The sequence below is a fragment of the Corythoichthys intestinalis genome, chromosome 18 (assembly GCF_030265065.1).
Source record: "Corythoichthys intestinalis isolate RoL2023-P3 chromosome 18, ASM3026506v1, whole genome shotgun sequence".
NCBI classification, from domain to species: domain Eukaryota; kingdom Metazoa; phylum Chordata; class Actinopteri; order Syngnathiformes; family Syngnathidae; genus Corythoichthys; species Corythoichthys intestinalis.
This window is the reverse complement of record NC_080412.1, coordinates 44,403,761-44,425,443: the sequence shown is the minus strand read 5'-3', so window position 1 is coordinate 44,425,443 and position 21,683 is coordinate 44,403,761. Positions and strand designations below refer to the sequence as shown.

The window sequence follows — 21,683 nt, the reverse complement described above, 5'->3', positions numbered from 1 at the left end:
GAACTAACTACTTCATCAATTAATTGTCTACTTACTATAATAATCGATATCTGCAGCTCTACTCAGCGGGAAAACAGCACATTATTCTCAATGAATTATACCCAGCTCGTCGTTAACACTAGTTTAATGCTAACTCGAATGCTATGCTAACGCTGCCAGTTACATTTAGTGTGGGATGATCACTCAGCACAAACCTTTTAAAAGGTTAAACCAACAAAGTTTTTGTTTGAGCTAATGTATTTTTTATGGAATACGTAATTTAATTAATTGGTATATTTAGCCATTTTTTGTGGGAATATATGTTTGAACCATTTGTTGAGAGCTTTGTAAAAAAAGAACAACAACAACAACAAAAAAGTTAGCATTTTATAGCATTTAAGCTAGTGGACTTTTGCTATGTAAGTTAGCCAATTGTTCTTTTGTTGTACTTAGATCCTCATTTATTTATTTTTCATACTATTTGAGACTCACTTCATGTATATAAATTTTTCATGTTCCTTATTAGATTACTCGATTATTCAAACTAACTAGTTCATCGATTAATCGACTACTAAAATAATCGATACTTGCAGCTCTACTCAGTGGGAAAACAGCACATTATTTTCAATGAATTATACCCAGCTCGTCGTGAACACTAGCCTAATGCTAACGCAAATGCTATGCTAATGCTGCGAGTTACATTTAGTGTGGGATCACTCAGCACAAACCTTTAACGATTAAAGCAACAAAGTTTTTGTTTGTGCTAATGTTTTTTTAATGAATATGTAATTTCATTTATAGGTATATTTAGCCATTTTTGTGGGAATATGTGTTTGAACCATTTGTTGAGAGCATTGTAATAAATAAAAAAATAAAAAACATTAGCATTCTATAGCATTTAAGCTAGCGGACTTTATGTAAATTAGCCAATTGTTCGTTTGTTGTACTTAGATCATCATTTATTTATTTTTCATACCATTTTAGGCTCAGCTCAGGTATTTTAATTTTTTTGTGTTCCTAATCCGATTACTCGATTATTTAAACTATTACATGGATTAATCGACCACTAAAATAATCGACTACTAAAATAATTGATATCTGCAGCTCTACTTAGCGGGAAAACAGCACATTATTTTCAATGAATTATATCCAGCTCGTCGTTAACACTAGCTTAATGCTAACGCGAATGCTTTGCTAATGCTGCGAGTTACATTTAGTGTGTGATAATCACTCAGCACAAACCTTTAAAGGTTAAACCAAGTTTTTGTTTGAGCTAATGTTTTTTTTAATGAGTATGTAATTTAATTTGTAGATATATTTAGCCATTTTTTGTGGAAATATATGTTTGAACCGTGTGTTGACAGCTTTGTAAAAAAAAATTTTTTAAAGTTAGCATTTTATAGCATTTAAGCTAGCGGACTTTTGCTATGCAAGTTAGCCAATTGTTCATTAGTTGTACTTAGGTCCCCATTTATTTTTCATACCATTTTAGGCTCAGCTCAGGTATTTTTAATTTTTTTGTGTTCCTAATCCGATTATTAGATTATATGAACTAACAACTTCATCGATTAATCGACTACTAAAATAAGCGATAGCTGCAGCTCTACTCAGCAGGAAAAGAGTACATTGTTTTCAATGAATTATAACCAAGTGGACGCCACGAACTGTATTTAGAAAAATAATTGTCCGAGAATTTAAGAGGATGCTCGCTGTTAGCATTAGCCTAATGCTAACGCAAATGATATGCTAATGCTACGAGTTAAATTTAGTGTGTGATGATCACTCAGCACAGACCTTTAAAGGCTAAAGCAACAGTGTATATTCTCTCTGGCCAAGATAAGAAAACAAATCTTACCGTGTGCGCAAGCTGGAGACAAAACTGGTGAGTCGGAGGAGGGGAGGGCGCAGCACGTCATAAACAGACACTGCTATGATGCATGCTAACTACACATAAAATGTCACACATTGTGAATATGGGACATTTTCGTCTTGTTCTCGTCTCGTCAGACGAAAACTGGCATCCGGCTTATTATGTTTTAGTCTTCCAAACGCATTTTTTGCTCGTTATCGTCATCGTTGACGAAAGCAACACTGCGCACAGGTAGCGCGCTGATTTATCTTACACTTTGTTCACATGTTCGTCTCCCGGTTAGCAACTGGACCAAAATGATCACTTTTTAAACATTTTAAAACTGCGAAATGCAATTTCGTCCAAAAATCCATCCACTTGTCTTAAAACATTTACATTTCAGGACTGTAGCATGTATCACTTATATAAACCTTTTCTCACCCTGCTCAAACATTTCACATCTTTGCAGTTGCTTTGGAAACTGGCCTTTGAATGCAAGTGAGACCACATAAAACGATGCTTATTAAACAATGCAGAAACAACTGTGTAACTATATATAAATGGGATGATCAAGCCTTGTTTCCACGCTGTTCTTATGCGATTTTACTGCTATAAAATAGAGTCTGTACAAATGAAATCAATTTTATTTTAGCTCAACATCATTGGGTTACGTCGCCAGCGTAGGAACGGAACTCGTTCGCAAGCCAGGGGCTACCAGTAATTTTAAAATGCTCTTATCGGCCAATATTATCAGCTACCTGATTATATCGGACAACCCTATGCGTTACTGTAATAAATCAACATCAGATATCATCAATTGATTGAATGTCAAGTTTTTCGATAGCATCAAGCTAACCATTACTTAGCATTAACTGTGATATTTGAACTCAATTTGGATGTTTTGCTATCCAGGTAGTCCCCGGTTTACGAACAAGTTTCGTTCCTGCACTGGTGATGTAACTGGATTTCCGCTTAAGACGGAATGAACCCTTTTAATACCTCAAAACACCCTCTAAATAATAATAATTAAAAAAAAAAAAAAACATGTATTATACGTCATTGTACTGTCCTCGCCTAGACATTGGAGGTAAATCCTTGCTAGACAGTGAGCTAAGCTCCGAAATGACAATGTCAGCTGTCCGTGTGGTTTGCTGACTTCAAAATTTTTCTTCCCCCAGAAAATTGAGATTTCACGCTTTCAAATGATCTATTACACATGCATATCGGACAATTTTGAAATTTGACCAAATTAGGGGGTCTCAGAGCGGAACTTCAAGTCACCTGAGTGTTTTCCGTCTTATACAAATCAACAATCCTTGATCACAGGTCCTCAGACAGCTCTTTTGACCTAGCCATGATGCACATCAGACAATGCTTCTCATCAAGAAATTTCTTACCAGGTGTGTGTTTTATAGTGGGCAGGGCAGCTTTAAACCACTCATCAGTGATTGGGCACACACCTGACTTAAATTGTTTGGTAAGAATTGGTTTCAATTGCTCTTTAAGTCTCCTTAGGCAGAGGGTTCATGTACTTATTTTTCCCCTTTCTGTAGGCAGAGGGTTCATGTACTTATTTTTCCCCTTTCTGTCATTGTTTGCATGCTATCTTCATTAAAATACGAAAACCTATAAATGTTGGGGTGGTTTTAGTTAAAGAAAACGCTATTTACATCTGTATGATTTTGACAAAGATCATATCACATTTGATGGTGATTTTATGCACAAAACGAATACTCGAGCAACTCGAGTAACTCGAGTTTAAAAACTGATCCGAGTAATTTTATTCACCTCGAGTAATCGTTTACGCTGACAGCTCTAAGCATCACGTTTTGCCCGGACTACTTTTAATGCGGGACAACGCGCTGATGTCACGTGCGTAGAGGAAGAAGCAAAAAAAAAAAAAACAACCTTATTGCAGCCGACAGCCTCTACAAACGACGCCGACGTTGCTAAATACTAGCCCGCACGATGCTACGTTGGTAGCAGGTAGTGTCTGATGAGTCTGATAGAGATCACATGTATGGTGAACTAGATGCGAAATGACAGACTCGGCCGCGTCTGGGCAGCGTTAGTAAACAGCCGCCATCTTAAAGCAGTAGAGCGCTAAGCGCTAATAAAGAGCGCTAAGCGCTAATAAATAAGATTAACGTTACTGTCACTAGCTCAAGTAACGTTAGCCCTGCGGAGGGCTAGGTTTCTATTAATTATGACCACTTTCGATGTGTGGCTAACGTGTCTTACATACAGGCTTTAACATAACATAGCGTTGTGGAGTGATGAGGGTGTAAAATAAAAACTCAATAATGCTAACTATCAATTTTAGCTCAGTAGTCATTGCTGGATAAAACACCAAGTAGCACTGGTCCCTAATATGCTCCAATACAGCCTGTATCATACATTTATTTTGAACACTGCAAAAACTTAAAATCCTATCAGGACTTACAGTTTAGACTAACTTAAAACTTAACTAGAACTTTAAAATGGCTTGACACAAATAGAAATTCAATTGAAACACGTGGGAAAAAAATCCAAACTTTTAAGTGATGTGTGTTATCAAGCGTAACGGCATTTTTAGGTGTATATATATTTTTTTAAATAAGATCTAAAGGTTTTTTTTTTTGAGTGAAAGCAGTGAATTTGTCTTTTTTTTTTTTTATTCTAGTTACATCTGAGATGCAATTGTTGGCTGTTTTCAACAATATACATCGAAAATAAAGATATTGACTGAAAATGGTTCAAGATTAGATGAAATGTCTTGTTTTCTCATATATATTTATAATTGCTCTTCACCTAAAAATATGTTTTATCCGATTACTTGATTAATCGATAGAATTTTCAGTCGATTACTCCATTACTAAAATATTCGATAGCTGCAGCCCTAGTTCCGATACTTTTTATACCACTGCATCTCAAAACGGGTGACGACGGGGACATACAGTATTTTAAAATGCGGATTTAGCGCATCCACTGAGAAGTTACCTATCACTTCAACTGAGAATTCGAGCTGTATATTCCGCAGCAGCCCCACTCCAATCCGCATTCATCATTGTGTTTACTGTATTTGGTCCACCCCACCTGGGGGCAGCTCGCATTGATCTCCTCTGCGTTCCTTTTGGCTGCCTGGAAACAAGTGCGCTCTAAGTAATTGGCTCCTCCTCGCAGGAAGTGTGCGCGTCCACTGCATTTTGGCAGCGGGCACCCCGTGATGTGCAGGCGCTCGCTGCTTATTACAAAGAGCTGACGATGCACTCCTGAAGGCCCGCGCCTCCTCTGCAGTGGCCAAGTTGGATCAACACCAATGGATAATATTTAGTGTTTAGTATGACAAACAGCAAACTGTTTAAGCATATGTGTAGCAGTACACACTGGTGCCAGTGTGGAGAATGAGTCACTTCTCTTAATGGAATACTCTCACGTTCACTCTTAATGATTTGTGAACTTGTGTGCTAAAATGAATGATACACCATCATTTTCACCCCATCTGCTGAGCACTAACTCGTACATATGCATGAAGGTGCTCGCATGCATTTACACGGTGGTGTGACAAATCTTCAAGGCCAAGGACAAGGCCAATAGTCATTCTTTTAAGGCACCAGCGTAGTTTCCTGTGACATATTTGTCATTCTTACAGTCAGTCAGGGGCGGACAGGGGGGATGGAGTGGCCTGGGAGTCATTGAAAACCGGCCCCCTTCATGGACTGTGTTGGAAGCCATCCAACTGGCAACACAAGTATCTCTACTGATATCTTGATGAAAAAATAAAACCCTTTTGATGTTGTTTTGGACAAAAATAATCTAGTAACAATAACCAAGGCCCTTAATTATCTTAGAGTAAAATAATTACAACAGTGGTTTTAAGGCATGTAGTGATTTTAATGCAGACAAGTCATTGATACAATAAACTACACAAGTAAACCATTAGAGAACTGTAACCTGATCAAAGTACACATGCGAGACTTTTAATTCGAATTTTGTAAATTTTGGTCTATGAAAAATCCAGCTTTGAGTATGTGAGCAGTCAGAGGTCCACTACTAAAATTCACCAGCCTTGGCCAGAATTTATATAGATTTATGAATTTACAGTTCCACAAAAATGAACTGTAACCTGATGAAAGTAAATATTAGTACGACAAAAAGGCATAGTTTTGAGCATGGGGGTAGTCAGAGAGGTCCATTACTAATATCCAACAACCTTGGCCAGAATTTATTGGGAATTGTGGCTTTACAGTACCACAAAAATAAGAACTGTAATCAGTCGAAGATCACATGTAGGACATTTAATTCATTTTTCCTGAATATTGGTCCAGTAAAAATGCAGTTTTGACTATATGAGCAGTCTGAGAGGTCCACTGCTAAAATTCACCAACCTTGACCAGAATTTATTTAGATTTGTGGTTTTACAGTGCCACAAAAATGAGAACTGTAACCGGATCAAAGTAAAAATGCATAGTTTTGACTATGGGAGTGGTCAGAGAGGTCTACTACTAATATTCACCAACCTTGGCCAGAATTAATTCAGATTTGTTGATTTACATTACCACAAAAATGAGAACTGTAACCTGTACCCAGATCAAAGTACACAAGTAGGACATTTATTTCATTTTTCTAAATATTGGTAAGCAAAAATGCATAGTTTTGAGTATGTGGGTAGTCAAAGAGGTCTACAACTAATATTTACCAAACTTGGCCAGAATTCAATGACATTTTTGTATCTACAGGACCACAAAAATAAGAACAGCAACCAAAGTTCAAACATAGGACATTTAATTCATTTTTTCCCTAAATTTTGGTCCGGTAAAAATGCAGTTTTGAGTAGGTGAGCAGTCAGAGAGGTCTACTACTAAGATTCACCAACCTTATTCAAAATAGTGGATTTACACTGTAACGTTATGAAAGTAAATATTGGTACAGCAAAAATGCAGTTTTGACTATGGGAGTGGTCAGAGAGGTCTACTACTAATATTCACCAACCTTGGCCAATATATATTAAGAATTGTGGATTTACAGTACCACAAAAATGAGAACTGTAACCTACTATCTACGAAAACGACCCATTGCCAAGGGGAATAACATAATATTGTACTGAGGTGGCTGTATGACAATCAGAGTTTACGCTTTATCCATCCCAAGGTTACAATAATTGGATAAATTGTTTTATCGTTTTTATTTATCTCAGTTCACAAAATGTTTTTTCCGATTCTAGTTTTTGACATTTTGTTTATTTCCATTAACGATAACCTTGATCGACACACACCAAATTTCTCCATTAATTATTCTCCACCAGCCCATGTATATGTATAGACATCAACTGGCTACACGCATCTCCCAGTCGAGTTTTGCCATCAATGGTAACATTAGCCGCTTTGGCACTTTAGGAACTATCCACAGATCCAAGAATCTTTTGGGGCACAATGATGTCATTTTGCATGTTTTCACATGTAAGGAACAGGAACTCGATTTCCGACAATCATTTTAGTTTCTTTCAGTGGGGCCGTAGGTACTCAGTTATGTACAGTCCCTGTTTTCTGAGTGAATCTTGAATCCATGCGGGCTCCAGTAGGTCTCCTGCAATATTTGCGGTGACTGTGATGTAATTCAATGGAAGAGTCATCTGAAAAATCCACCTTTTGCCACAAAACAGTGAAGTTTGGTGGTGGCAAAACCATGGTCTGCGATAATATCCAGTATGGGGGTGTGCGAGAGATCTGCAGGGTGGAAGGCAACATAAATAGTCTGAAATATCAACAAATCTTAGCTGCCTTTTACATTCCTAACCATAAAAAGGGACAAATTCTGCAGCAGGATGGTGCTCCATCCCATACTTCAATCAAGATCCTCCAAGACTGGCCAGCCCAGTCACCAGACATGAACATCATTGAGCATGTCTGGTGTAGGATGAAAGAGGAAGCATGGAAGACGAAGCCCAAGAATGTTGATGAACTCTGGGAGGCATGCAAGACTGCTTTCATTGATGTTCCTGATGACAACATTTGACCTTTAGGTCTTCATTAAATGATAAATCTTTTTTCAGTGAAACAAATACATTTTTTGTACATTCAACATCATTTGGGAGGGTCTTAGCTTTCATATGAGCCATTTCTGAAACCAATTGAATAATTAAAAGTCAGGTTTTTGGCAATTGTTTCTACAAAATGGATAAGCGACAAGACTTTTGTCAGGGACTGTCGGTGTTTGGTGATTCGGTGAAATCAGCAACTATGCCCCTTCCATACTCGCGTTTCTTTAGGAGCCGTCCAAAAAAGTACCCTGTACTAAATCTGTGTGCCCTTCGAGTCCCGTCGTTAGACACTGGACTTGCTTGCCAATGGAAACTATTCCCTTCAAACGTGCAAGAAATGCCGAAGTGTCCTCAATGGTCTCCATTTCGTTGTTATCCATATAGCTTAGTTTGCGCAGTTTTATTTTGCCAGGGGTGGGTGCAGTGAGTCAGCAATGCGTCACTGGCACATATGACAACATCGCAGTAGCTCGTATGAGGCGCAGTATTCATCCAGTATGCAGAACATTACTCCCTGTGAAGAATAGTTCCTATAAACACTAGAAAAGCCTATAGTGATAGGAACTAAGTATTCAGGTTTCTACAGTCCATTGACCTACCCTGTTCTGTTCATCCTTTGTGTCCGCAGGATCCTGCTAACCGTGGTGGTGATTTTCCGCATCCTGATCGTGGGCATAGTGGGCGAAAAAGTGTACGAAGACGAGCAGATCATGTTCATCTGCAACACCATGCAGCCCGGTTGCAACCAGGCTTGCTACGACAAAGCCTTCCCCATATCCCACATCCGGTACTGGGTTTTCCAGATCATCCTGGTGTGCACGCCCAGCCTGTGTTTCATCACGTACTCGGTCCACCAGTCGGCCAAAGCTCGGGACCGCAGCTACTCCCTGCTGCACCCTTACATGGACCACCACGGTCACGGTCACCACGGGCGCCACCACGACCATCACGCTCGCAAGCTTCACTCCCGCAATATCAACGGTATCCTGGTGCACCCCGACAGTAGTAAGGAGGATCACGATTGCCTGGAGGTGAAGGAGATCCCCAACGGACCTCGAGGGCTCCCGCCGACGCACAAGAGCGCCAAGGTGCGGCGACAGGAAGGGATCTCCCGCTTCTACGTCATCCAGGTGGTTTTCCGCAACGCCCTAGAGATCGGCTTCCTGGCGGGCCAGTACTTCCTGTACGGCTTCAACGTGCCAGGGATGTTTGAGTGCGACCGCTACCCTTGCGTGAAGGAGGTGGAGTGCTACGTGTCCCGCCCCACGGAAAAGACCGTCTTCCTGGTCTTCATGTTCGCAGTCAGCGGCATTTGCGTGGTGCTCAACTTAGCCGAGCTCAACCACCTGGGCTGGCGGAAGATAAAGACGGCGATCCGCGGCGTGCAGGCCCGAAGGAAGTCCATCTGCGAAGTGCGCAAGAAGGACGTTTCCCACCTGTCGCAAGCCCCCAACCTGGGCAGGACCCAATCCAGTGAGTCGGCCTACGTCTGACAGAGGCTTCTCCGCCTGGGGGCTCTGGGACATGTGACATTTTGGAGAAGAACTTTTCCCCTCGGCCCCGGACCCCCGACGATTAATAGGGCACAAAAAGACCGCCGCATTAAGACTATGACTTCCAAGGAGCACAGCGAAGACTAATCAGCTTCCCGCAAGAGACTTTGGTGCTGCTTAACCCATTAGCTGCCATTGACGGCGATAGCAGAAGAACGACAAGAGCCACGTAGCTTGCAGGTGTCTATCATCGTCAATAGCACTGAAAGAGTAATGCTCCTTCCTAAAACTGAGAGAGCGTTCCACTCTGCCTAGGTGACACTAGGTGCCTTTAAAACACCCAACAGACAAATGAGCAATTAAATAATAGGAACTTAGCGTCAAGGTAAATTGCATTGACTTGCCTTTTGCTGTAGCTCATGAATACTGTAATCCTCTTGTGTTAAGGCAAAAAAAGATGCATACGCATGAGTGCGGAGGAAAAAAGCCAATCGCTCACTTGAGTCGGAAAACGGAATTTGAGGATTATCGGAGATGCTGAGAGAGACTCATACATCTCATCGTCACTCAGTGGACATGTGCTTAACTAACTTTTGTTAATTCTAAGACACAATTTCTCACTAGATATAAGGGCACTGACTACACTGGGCGAGAATTTGAAAAATTCAGGTCTGTTTTTAACCCGTTTTTGGGTGCAGAATCCAAAACTGATCTCAGTTTTCTTCTATCATATCAAGTTTTTACAGGCTGCTCATGTTGTTTTTGTTATTGTTGAGTATGTGTACACTATCCTTTTTGTCTATTCCTCTGTTATTCGCGGATTGATCACAATGAAATTTTACAGGAACAGTGGGGCAAATAAGTATTTAGTCAACCACTCATTGTGCAAGTTCTCCCACTTGAAAATATTAGAGAGGCCTGTAATTGTCAGCATGGGTAGACCTCAAACATGAGAGACAGAATGTGGAAAAAAATCCAGAAAATCACATTGATTTTTAAGGAATTTATTTGCAAATTATTGTGAAAAATAAGTATTTGGTCTATACCAAAAGTTAATCTCAATACTTTGTTATGTACCCTTTGTTGGCAATAACAGAGGCCAAACGTTTTCTGTAACTCTTTTTACGTCTGTAACGCTTTTCACACACTGTTGCTGGTATTTTGGCCCATTCCTCCATGCAGATCTCCACTAGAGCAGTGTTGTTTTGGGGCTGTCATCGGGCAACACGGACTTTTAACTCCCTCCACACCCCGTGGCGTCAAAATGATAACAAGAACGGTGAGCAAAAATCCCAGAACCACACGGGGGGGAATGACCTACAGAGAGCTGGGACCACAGTAAAAAAGGCTACTATCAGTAACACAAAGCGCCGCCAGGGACTCAAATCCTGCACTGCCAGACGTGACCCCCTGCTGAAGAAAGTACACGTCCAGGCCCGTCCGCGGTTCGCTAGAGAGCATTTGGATGATCCAGAAGAGGACAGGGAGAATGTGTTATGGTCAGATGAAACCAAAATAGAACTTTTGGTAGAAACACAGGTTCTCTTGTTTGGAGGAGAAAGAATACTGAATTGCACCATACCCACTGTGAAGCATGGGGGTGGAAACATAATGCCTTGGGGCTGTTTTTCTGGAAAGGGACCAGGACAATTGATCTGTGTAAAGGAAAGAGTGAATGGGGCCATGTATCGAGAGATTTTTAGTGAAAATCTCCTTCCATCAGAAAGGGCATTGAAGATGAGACGTGGCTGGGTCTTTCAGCATGCCAATAATCCCAAACACACAGCCAGGGCAACAAAGCAGTGGCTTCATAAGAAGCATTTCAAGGTCCTGGAATGGCCTAGCCGGTCTCCAGGTCTCAACCCCATAAAAAAATCTGCGGAGGGAGTTGAAAGTCTGTGTTGCCCAACGACAGCCCCAAAACATCACTGCTTTAGAGGAGATCTGCATGGAGGAATGGGCCAAAATACTAGCAACAGTGTGTGAAAAGCTTGTGAAGAGTTGAAGAAAACGTTTGGCCTCCGTTATTGCCAACAAAGGGTACATAACAAAGTACTGAGATGAACTTTTGGTATTGACCAAATACTTATTGTCCACCATGACTTGCAAATAAATTCTTTAGAAATCAAACAATGTGATTTTCTGTTTTTTTTCCACGTTCTGTCTCTCGTGGTTGAAGTTTACCCATGTTGACAATTACAGGCCTCTCTAAGATTTTCAACACACAATTAGTGGTTGACTAAATACTTATTTGCCCCACTGTATGTTCTATGTATGTACACACATCAATCTTCAGAGTCCGATTTATTATTATTTTTTTTCGGGTTGATTAATTATTTGCGGACCTATATTTGTTTGTAGGTTAGGAGTTAGCCACTCTGGAGCATGCAAGCTCTTCGTCACAGCTTTCAGCCTATAGTAGCACGTTTGTGCTTGCTTCGCCACAGCTTAGCCACTTTTGTCGTTACGACATGCACACAACTACACATACTTAATAAAAACATAATTATGTGAAACAAATATTGCAATGTCATGCCATATTCTGTCATACTAAACAGGCAGATGTTAGCTCATTGGCTGACATTGGAGACAAATCTTCTCCTAAAAATGAACTGTTTTCACATTAAACATGGTAAATTTGGCATATTGATTAAAAAATCTTCCTCCATATATCCATTGCCAACCACTTAATCCTGGGTCAGGTCGCGTGGGGGCAGCTTTAGCTCTCCCCACCCACTTCAACCAGCTCCTCTGGTGGGATCCCAAGGCGTTCCCAAGTGAGCCGAGAGACAGTCTCTCCAGCGTGTCCTGGGGTCTCCCGCCGGTGGGACATACCTGGAACACCTCTCCAGGGAGGCATCCAAACCAGATGTCCGAGCCACCTCAACGAAGTCCTCTCAACGCAGAGGAGTAGCCGCTCGACACGAGTCCCTCCCGGATGACCGAGCTTCTCACCCATGTCTAAGGGAGAGCCCAGCCGCCCTGCTGAGAAAACTCATTTCGGCCACTTGTAACCGGGATGTTGTTCTTTCGGTCATGACCCACAGCTCGTGACCATAGGTGAGGGTAGGAACGTAAATTCACTGGTAAATCGAGAGCTTCCCCTTTTGGCTCAGCTCCGTCTTCACCACTACGGACCAGTGCAGAGTCCGCTTCACTGCAGATGCTGCACTGATCCGCCTGTCGATCTCCCGCTCCCTCCTACCCTCACTCGTGAACAAGACCCCAAGATACTTGAACTCCTCTACTTGGGGCGGGATCTCATCCCCGACCCGGGGAGCGCATTCCACCCTTTTCCGACTGAGGACCATGGTTTCGGATTTAATAATAATAATCAATAATCTAATCAAATATATTAGTACATCATAAATAAAAGTCAGGAAAGAACTACACAACAAAAGCTGTTTCAAACTAGCGGCAGCCTAGTATGAAGGGTTCAGCGGCAACCCATTCATTTTGTATGTAGGGAGGGGACTTCTCGGTGAAAGTGAGGGCCGTTTTGGGCAGAACGGCAAGTTTGAATGAATTTGCGCCAAAAGGCGGGGCCCAAAATACAGCCTTGCTTATATTCTGAGCACTGCCTCGCTGACGTCAACTCATTCAATAGTAGAGGGGCAGGCGTACTTATATCTGTGTTATCTGGCTGTTTCAGCAGACGGATACACACAAACCACGGCCAACAAATTCTTGATAAATGTGCTTTTTTAAAGTTTCGCGAGCTCTGGGACACTCAAAAAATGACTCTCATACCTCTCCTTGCTAAGCTAAATGGTACCTCGTTGTGCTTTGTAGTTTAACAACAACAACAAAAAAACTATTTACCTTCTCACCGAAACTAGCAAAACTCTACACAGCTATTATAATGCCTTCCACTCCTTGAAATAGGAAAGTCGCTGTTTTCTTTGGAGTTTAGGACTATAGTAAATAAGCTTGCAGCTATTCACTTCCTGACAGCATCTATCCCATTCTACAGTATGTGGCTCTTTTGGTTTTGTGCTTGCCGTGGATCGCTCTTCACACTAGGCTGACGCTAGTGTGAAAAGGCCTTTAAACTGAGGGAGAAAAAAAACAATGCATTGCGCTAAAAGTCGCTAGCAGTCTTCAAAACTATGTCATTAGCCTACACTTACAGTGGTAGACATCCAATCCATTTTGACTGGGAGGGCTGTAAGCAATCATTCCCAGTCAGGGGCGGGAATGATTATTCAATGCCAGCTCATATGGATTTAATGTCTATCATTGCCAATGGCAGTGAATGAGTTAAGTACAGTTTAAAAAGAAAAATTCTAAGAAGACGGGCATCCAATTGTATAGACTTCATAATGTATTGACGGGACATAGGGCCGATAAATAGGGGGCCTGCATTGTTGGCGAGGCCGTCAAAGTTGACCGAGTGGAACCACAGACAAGGAGCTTTTTTCGTTGGAAATTCTCGTGAATAAATGCTTAAATCCCTGAATTCTTTATGGACATGAACGTAAACCAGTCTTGATTCTTCTTATTTATTTTACGTAAATATGTCAAACTACAATGCTAGTCTGTTAGTAAATGTAGCTAGCGGCCGCCTTATGTAAACAAAGATTTTCCGGTAAAAATTCTTGTGAATAAATGCTTAAATCCATAAATTCTTTATAGATAGGGACGTAAAACAGTCTCGATTCTTGGTCAAAAGCAAAAAAAACATGCAGTAAGCATTTATTTTATGTAAATATGTCGAACTACAATGCTAGTCTAAGTGAATATAGCTCGTGGCCGCCTCATGTAAACAAAGCTTTTCCGGTGAAAATTATTGTGAATAAATGATTAAATCCCCAAATTCTTTATAGATATGGACGTAAAACAGTCTTGATTCTTGGTTATAAACAGAAAAAAAAAGAAGTGCAGTTAGCATTTATTTTACGTAAATATGTCGAAGTACAATGCTAGTCTGTTAGTGAATATAGCTAGCGGCCGCCTCATGTAAACAAAGCTTTTCCGGTGAAAAATCTCGTGAATAAATGCTTAAATCCCTGAATTCTTTATGGATATGAACGTAAACCAGTCTTGATTCTTCTTATTTATTTTACGTAAATATGTCGAACTACAATGCTAGTCTGTTAGTAAATGTAGCTAGCGGCCGCCTTATGTAAACAAAGATTTTCCGGTAAAAATTCTTGTGAATAAACGCTTAAATCCCTAAATTCTTTATAGATAGGGACGTAAAACAGTCTCGATTCTTGGTCAAAAGCAAAAAAAACATGCAGTAAGCATTTATTTTATGTAAATATGTCGAACTACAATGCTAGTCTAAGTGAATATAGCTCGTGGCCGCCTCATGTAAACAAAGCTTTTCCGGTGAAAATTCTTGTGAATAAATGATTAAATCCCCAAATTCTTTATAGATATGGACGTAAAACAGTCTTGATTCTTGGTTATAAACAGAAAAAAAAAAGAAGTGCAGTTAGCATTTATTTTACGTAAATATGTCGAAGTACAATGCTAGTCTGTTAGTGAATATAGCTAGCGGCCGCCTCATGTAAACAAAGCTTTTCCGGTGAAAATTCTCGTGAATAAATGCTTAAATCCCTGAATTCTTTATGGATATGAACGTAAACCAGTCTTGATTCTTCTTATTTATTTTACGTAAATATGTCGAACTACAATGCTAGTCTGTTAGTAAATGTAGCTAGCGGCCGCCTTATGTAAACAAAGATTTTCCGGTAAAAATTCTTGTGAATAAACGCTTAAATCCCTAAATTCTTTATAGATAGGGACGTAAAACAGTCTCGATTCTTGGTCAAAAGCAAAAAAAACATGCAGTAAGCATTTATTTTATGTAAATATGTCGAACTACAATGCTAGTCTAAGTGAATATAGCTCGTGGCCGCCTCATGTAAACAAAGCTTTTCCGGTGAAAATTCTTGTGAATAAATGATTAAATCCCCAAATTCTTTATAGATATGGACGTAAAACAGTCTTGATTCTTGGTTATAAACAGAAAAAAAAAAGAAGTGCAGTTAGCATTTATTTTACGTAAATATGTCGAAGTACAATGCTAGTCTGTTAGTGAATATAGCTAGCGGCCGCCTCATGTAAACAAAGCTTTTCCGGTGAAAATTCTCGTGAATAAATGCTTAAATCCCTGAATTCTTTATAGATATGGATGTAAAACAGTCTCGATTCTTCTCATTAATTTTATGTAAATATGTCGAAGTACAATCCTAGTCTGTTAGTAAATGTAGCTAGCGGCCTTCTTATGTAAACAGAGCTTTTCCTGTATAAATAAATGCTTAAATCCCCGAATTCTTTATAGATATAGACGTAAAACAGTCTCGATTCTTGGTTAAAAGCAAAAAACAAAAACGTGCAGTTAGCATTTATTTTATGTAAATATGTCGAAGTACAGTGCTAGTCTGATAGTGAATGTAGCTTGCGGCTGTCTTATGTAAACAGAGCTTTTCCAGCGAAAATTTGCGTGAATAAATGCTTACCGTAAATCCCTAAATTCTTTATAGATATGAACGTAAAACAGTCTCGATTCTTGGTTAAAAGCAAAAAACAAAAACGTGCAGTTAGCATTAATTTTTCGTAAATATGTCGATGTACAGTGCTAGTCTGTTAGTGAATGTAGCTAGCGGCTGTCTAATGTAAACAGAGCTTTTCCAGTGAAAATTTGCGTGAATAAATGCTTAAATCCCTGAATTCTTTATGGATATGGACGTAAAATACTCTCGATTCTTCTCATTTATTTTACATAAACATGTCAAAGTACAATGCTAGTCTATTAGTAAATGTAGCTAGCGGCCGCCTTATGTAAACAGAGCTTTTCTGGTGAAAATTCTTGTGAATCAATGCTTAAATCCCCGAATTCTTTATAGATATGGACGTAAAACAGTCTGGATTCTTGGTAAGCAAAAAAACAAACAAACGTGCAGTTAGCATTTATTTTACGTAAATATGTCGAAGTACAATGCTAGTCTGTTAGTGAATGTCGCTCGCGTCCGCCTTATGGAAAGAGTTTTTCCGGTGAAAATTCTTGTGAATAAATGCTTAAATCCCCAAATTCTTTATAGATATAGACGTAAAACAGTCTTGATTCTCGGTTAAAAGAAAAAAAAAAAATGCAGTTAGCATTTATTTTACGTAAATATTGCGAACTATGATGCCAATGCAGTGTCGGCTGCTTACTCACATTGATTTTTTTCCCCAAATGCATGCATGGTACGAAAAATCTGATAATTACCTTGAATCCTCGAACAAATCACTCCTGAGACAATCCTTCCTGTTTGTATGCGGTACAGCTTTCGTACTTTTTCAACGGAAATCCGGCGTTAGATCGCTGCATGTGCGTGTTTTTGAACAGCTCCTCTTGATGTGGGCGGGCTCCTACTTGAAGGCGAGGCGCAATACATGACCGATATCACCCCTCAATACCATTATGAAGTCTATACTTATTGTTAAAAAAACTGACATGATAGAAAACAACTGAGATCAGTCACCTAAAAATGAGTTCAGACCTAAACGCTTACCCCAGTGCTATCCGTGTAAAAACATTTCTGACAAAGACTTCATCTTACGACCGCACTGACATGGCCTTGCTGCTCTCGCCAGTAATTTGGCAACATTTTGGTGCTGTGCTAGCGCAACACGAGTCAGTAAAAACACACAAGCGTGCACTGATGATGAGTCCCGCACTTACCTCTCAGCACTGTGTTACACACCTCAGTGCTTACGACGCCCGCAAGGTCGGGCGTTTACTTTCACGAGCAACCGGGGACAAAAAAAAAAAAAAAAAACCACTGAAAAACGCTTTGTGTACGACCGAAAACAACACACCACCTTTGAAATGTATATCACACATTTTAAGCTTTTTCACTGCAGATTTGGTGCCACATTTTAAAGGTACTGTACATATTCTGACATCTAGGAATGAATCATTTTCAGTGCTCTTCACTCAGATTTGGGAATGACGACGAGTCCTAGATAACCAGCTTTAATAATATGTATTATCAATGTGCTCTGTTCAGCCTTCACCCTTCTGAAAAGTGTTCCCCTCTATGGACTGAAAAAGGCATGTTAAAGAAGCATTAATAGAATGGATAGATTATGACATTTAACTTAAGAAGACTTTTATTTATTTGCATCCTGCTCCTGTGAATTGTACTCAGCATGCGTTATGATATTAAGAGATACATAGCCTCCCATCATGGGAACATTGAACGTGAATATTTGAAAGGCTCCCGAATTGCAGCAATAATATAAGATATAATATGTGAGAAAAAAAAAAAATGAAGTCAATAAATTATTATGCAAACACTTTTGCTTCCTTGTCTAGCTGTCCGTCATTCTTATTGCTTATCCAGGACTGGTGTTTGGTGAAGTAAAGAATCCAGTTGATCCACGAGACGAGAGGATAAGACTGTTTACGCATCTGTCAATCAATGTCATTTTCAATAGGGAGATATACAACATGGTCAGCAAGGTTATTCTAATGTTATCTGTTGTTTATTTCAGTATGCTAATCGCTAGAGGTGAGGTAGGAGATATATCACCATCAGGGGCGGACTGATTGGAGTGGCCCGGAAGGCATTGAAAGACCGGCCCACTTCATGGATGGTGTTGGAAGGCCACAGCATTTGATGTTGTTTGGGACGAACATTATATAGTAAACGTTAACATGAGCCCTTTATTAGCCCAGATTCAAGCATGTAGCGATTTTAAACAAGTCATTGATACAATGAACTATAACATGAGTAAACCATGGGAGAACTGATCAAAGTACTCACGAAGGACTTTTAATTCAAATTTATAAATATTGGTACTGAAAATAAATCATAGTTTTGAGTTTGTGAGTAGTCAGAGAGGTCCACTACTAATATTTACCAATCTTGGCTAGAATCTATTCTGATTTGTGGATTTACAGTGCCACAAAAATGAGAACTGTAATCTGATCAAAGTATACATGTAGGACTTTTAATCCATTTTTTCAAATATTGGTATTGCAAAAATGCATAGTTTTGTATATGTGAGTAGTCAGAGAGGTCAAATACTAACATTCACCAACCTTGGCCAGAATTAATTCAGATTTGTCGATTTACAGTACCACAAAAATGAGAACTGTAACCTATACCCAGATCAAAGTACACAAGTAGGACATTTAATTCATTTTTCTAAATATTGGTACAGCAAAAATGCATAGTTTTGAGTGCGTGAGTAGTCAGAGAGGTCTACTACTAATATTCACCAACCTTGGCCAGAATTTATTCTGATTTGTGGTTTACAGTGCCACAAAAATGAGAACTGTAATCTGATCAAAGTATACATGTAGGACTTTTAATCCATTAAAAAAAAAAAAAAAAATACTGGTATTGCAAAAATGCATAGTTTTGTATATGTGAGGAGTCAGAGAGGTGTACTAGTAATATATACCAACTTTGGCCAGAATTAATTCTGATTTGTTGATTTACAGTACCACAAAAATGAGAACTGTAACCTGTACCCAGATCAAAGTACACAAGTAGGACATTTAATTTAATTTAATTTTCTAAATATTGGTAAGCAAAAATGCATAGTTTTGAGTATGTGAGTAGTCAGAGAGGTCTACTACTAATATTCACCAACCTTGGCCAGAATATATTCTGATTTGTGGATTTACAGTGCCACAAAAATGAGAACTGTAACTTGTACCCAGATCAAGGTACACACGTAGGAAATTTAATTCATTCTTCTAAATATCATTTAGAGTATGTGAGTAGTCAGAGAGGTCCACAACTAAAATTCACCAACCTTGGCCAGAACTTATTCAAAATTGTGGATTTAATGTACCACAAAAATGAGAACTGTAACCTGATCAAAGTAAACATGTAGGACTTTTAATCCAGTTTTCAAAATATCGGTACAGCAAAAATGCAGTTTTGAGTATGTGAGTAGTCAGAGAGGTCCACTTCTAATATTTACCAACAATGGCCAGAATTTATTCAGAATTGTGGATTTACAGTACCACAAAAATGTGAACTGTAAACTGTAACCAGATCAAAGTACGCATGTAGGACATTTAATTCATTTTTCCTGAATATTGGTCCAGTAAAAATGCAGTTTTGAGTATGTAAGCAGTCAGATTGGTGAATTTTAGTAGTAGACCTATCTTGGCCAAAATCGATTCAAAATTGGGGATTTACAATACCACAAAAATGAGATCAAACTATACATGTAGGACTTTTAATCACATTTTCTAGACAATGGTACAGTAAAAATGCATAATTTTGAGTATGTGAGTAGTCAAAGAGATCTACTATTAATATTTACCAACCTTGGCCAGTATTTATTAAGAATTGTGGATTTACGGTACCACCAAAAGGAGAACTGTAACCTGCACCAAGATCAAAGTACACAAGTCGGAAATTTAATTCAATTTTTCTAAATATTGGTACAGCAAAAATGCTTAGTGTTGAGTATGTGAGTAGTCAGAGAGGTCAACTACTAATATTCACCAACCTTGGCAAGACTTTCAGATTTGTAGATTTACACCAACACAGGGTGAGAACTGTGACCTGTACGCAGATCAAAGTACAAATGTAGGGCATTTAATTCATTTGTCTAAATATTGGTCCAGAAAAAAATGCAGTTTTGAGTATGTGAGCAGTCAGAGAGGTCCACTTCTAAAATTCACCAACCTTGGCCAGAACTTATTCAAAATTGTGGATTTACAGTACCACAAAAATGAGAACTGTAACCTGTAACCAGATCAAAGTACACAAGTAGGACATTTAATTCATTTTTCTAAATATTGGTCCAGTAAAAATGCAGTTTTGATTATGTCCGTAGTCAGAGAGGTCTACTACTAATATTCACCAACCATGGCCAGAATTCATTCAGAATTGCCAGTTTACAGTACCACAAAAATGAGAACTGTAACCTGTAATCAGATCAAAGTACACAAGTAGGACATTTCATTTAAAAAAAAAATATTGGTCCAGTAAAAATGCAGTTTTGAGTATGTCAGCAGTCAGAGAGGTCTACTACTAATATTCACCAAACTTGGCCAGAATTGAGGCTTAACAGTACCACAAAAATGAGAACTGTAACCTGATCAAAGTATATATGCAGGACCTTTAATCCATGTTTCTAAATATTGGTACAGCAAAAATGCATATTTTTGAGTATGTGAGTAGTCAGAGAGGTTTACTATTAATATTCACCAACCTTGGCTAGAATTAATTCAGATTTGTGGATTTACAGTACCACAAAAATGACAACTGTGACTCATGAATTATAGAAGTTTAACATTTCCTGCCGTCTTCACAGCTATAAACCTCCAATCTGAGAACTACACTCAATAGTTCTTCGAAAAATCCAAAATCCATTTTCAATTTTAAGATTTTTTAAAACTGTTTTGTTGTGGTTATAGGCTCACCCCAGACGAGGGCTAGATTGGCGGTGAACCTTTCAGCGCTATTTAAAAACTTGAGTGCAGTGCAGGTGGCGTGCAAGTGGATCTAAACAAGAGGAAACATTGTGATCAAGTGGAGTTTTAATAGAGTCGATTGGCTGATGGGATGTAGGTTAATGAATTTTGAACATATTCATCCTGATTCACTTAAAGGCCACGCTGAGTTCTTATCGACATGCGATTGACACTGGTACACTCACATCAACGAGCGACCGACGAGCGCACACAGATACAGGCGCAAAGAGTCAATAAGTGGCCAGACAAAAGCATTAGTGAGGATGTGGCCAGTCTGGTTGCTGTGGTGACAGAAGGGTGGGAATCATAAGCAGTACACACAAGACAAGTAATGAGGAGCACTGCATTATCTCCCCCGCTGTTGCTTCATTGGGGCTCAGTGGTAGAACAGCGCGTGCTGACTCATAACCATGCAGTACAATATTAGGTAGGTACTGTTAGGATTTGAATTAAAATATAAACAAAAACACAACAACAACAACAAAAATCAACACTAGTTCAGGTTGTGCCCTGATAGGCTCCAGCAGGGGACAATAGGGGTAGTACCCAGGTTACGACGTACTCGACTTACGCGATTTTAAATTTACGACTACGGAGTCTTTTTAACTTTTTCAGTCGCACAAACCATACATACAGTGAGGCAAATAAGTATTTAGTCAACCACTAATTGTGCAAGTTCTCCCACTTGAAAATATTAGCGAGGCCCGTAATTGTCAACATGGGTAAACCTCAACCATGAGAGACAGAATGTGAAAAAAAAAAACAGAAAATCACATTGTTTGATTTTCTAACAATTTATTTGCAAATCATGGTGGAAAATAAGTACTTGGTCAATCCCAAAAGTTCATCTCAATACTTTGTTATGTACCCTTTGTTGGCAATAACTGAGGCCAAACGTTT

The 21,683-nt window shown here is 39.3% G+C and overlaps 1 protein-coding gene across 2 annotated transcripts in view; it reads left to right on the top strand.

Moving 5' to 3' along the window:
* Positions 1 to 10,288, top strand: part of LOC130906351 (gap junction delta-2 protein-like) — a 45,615-nt gene extending 35,327 nt beyond the window's left edge. For both annotated transcript variants that reach the window (XM_057820602.1, XM_057820601.1), the window contains one exon: positions 8,476 to 10,288. In XM_057820602.1, coding sequence (XP_057676585.1) covers positions 8,476 to 9,340 — 865 coding nt within the window. In that variant the 3' untranslated portion in view covers positions 9,341 to 10,288. The remainder of the gene's footprint in view (positions 1 to 8,475) is intronic.
* The last annotated feature ends 11,395 nt before the right edge of the window (positions 10,289 to 21,683 follow it).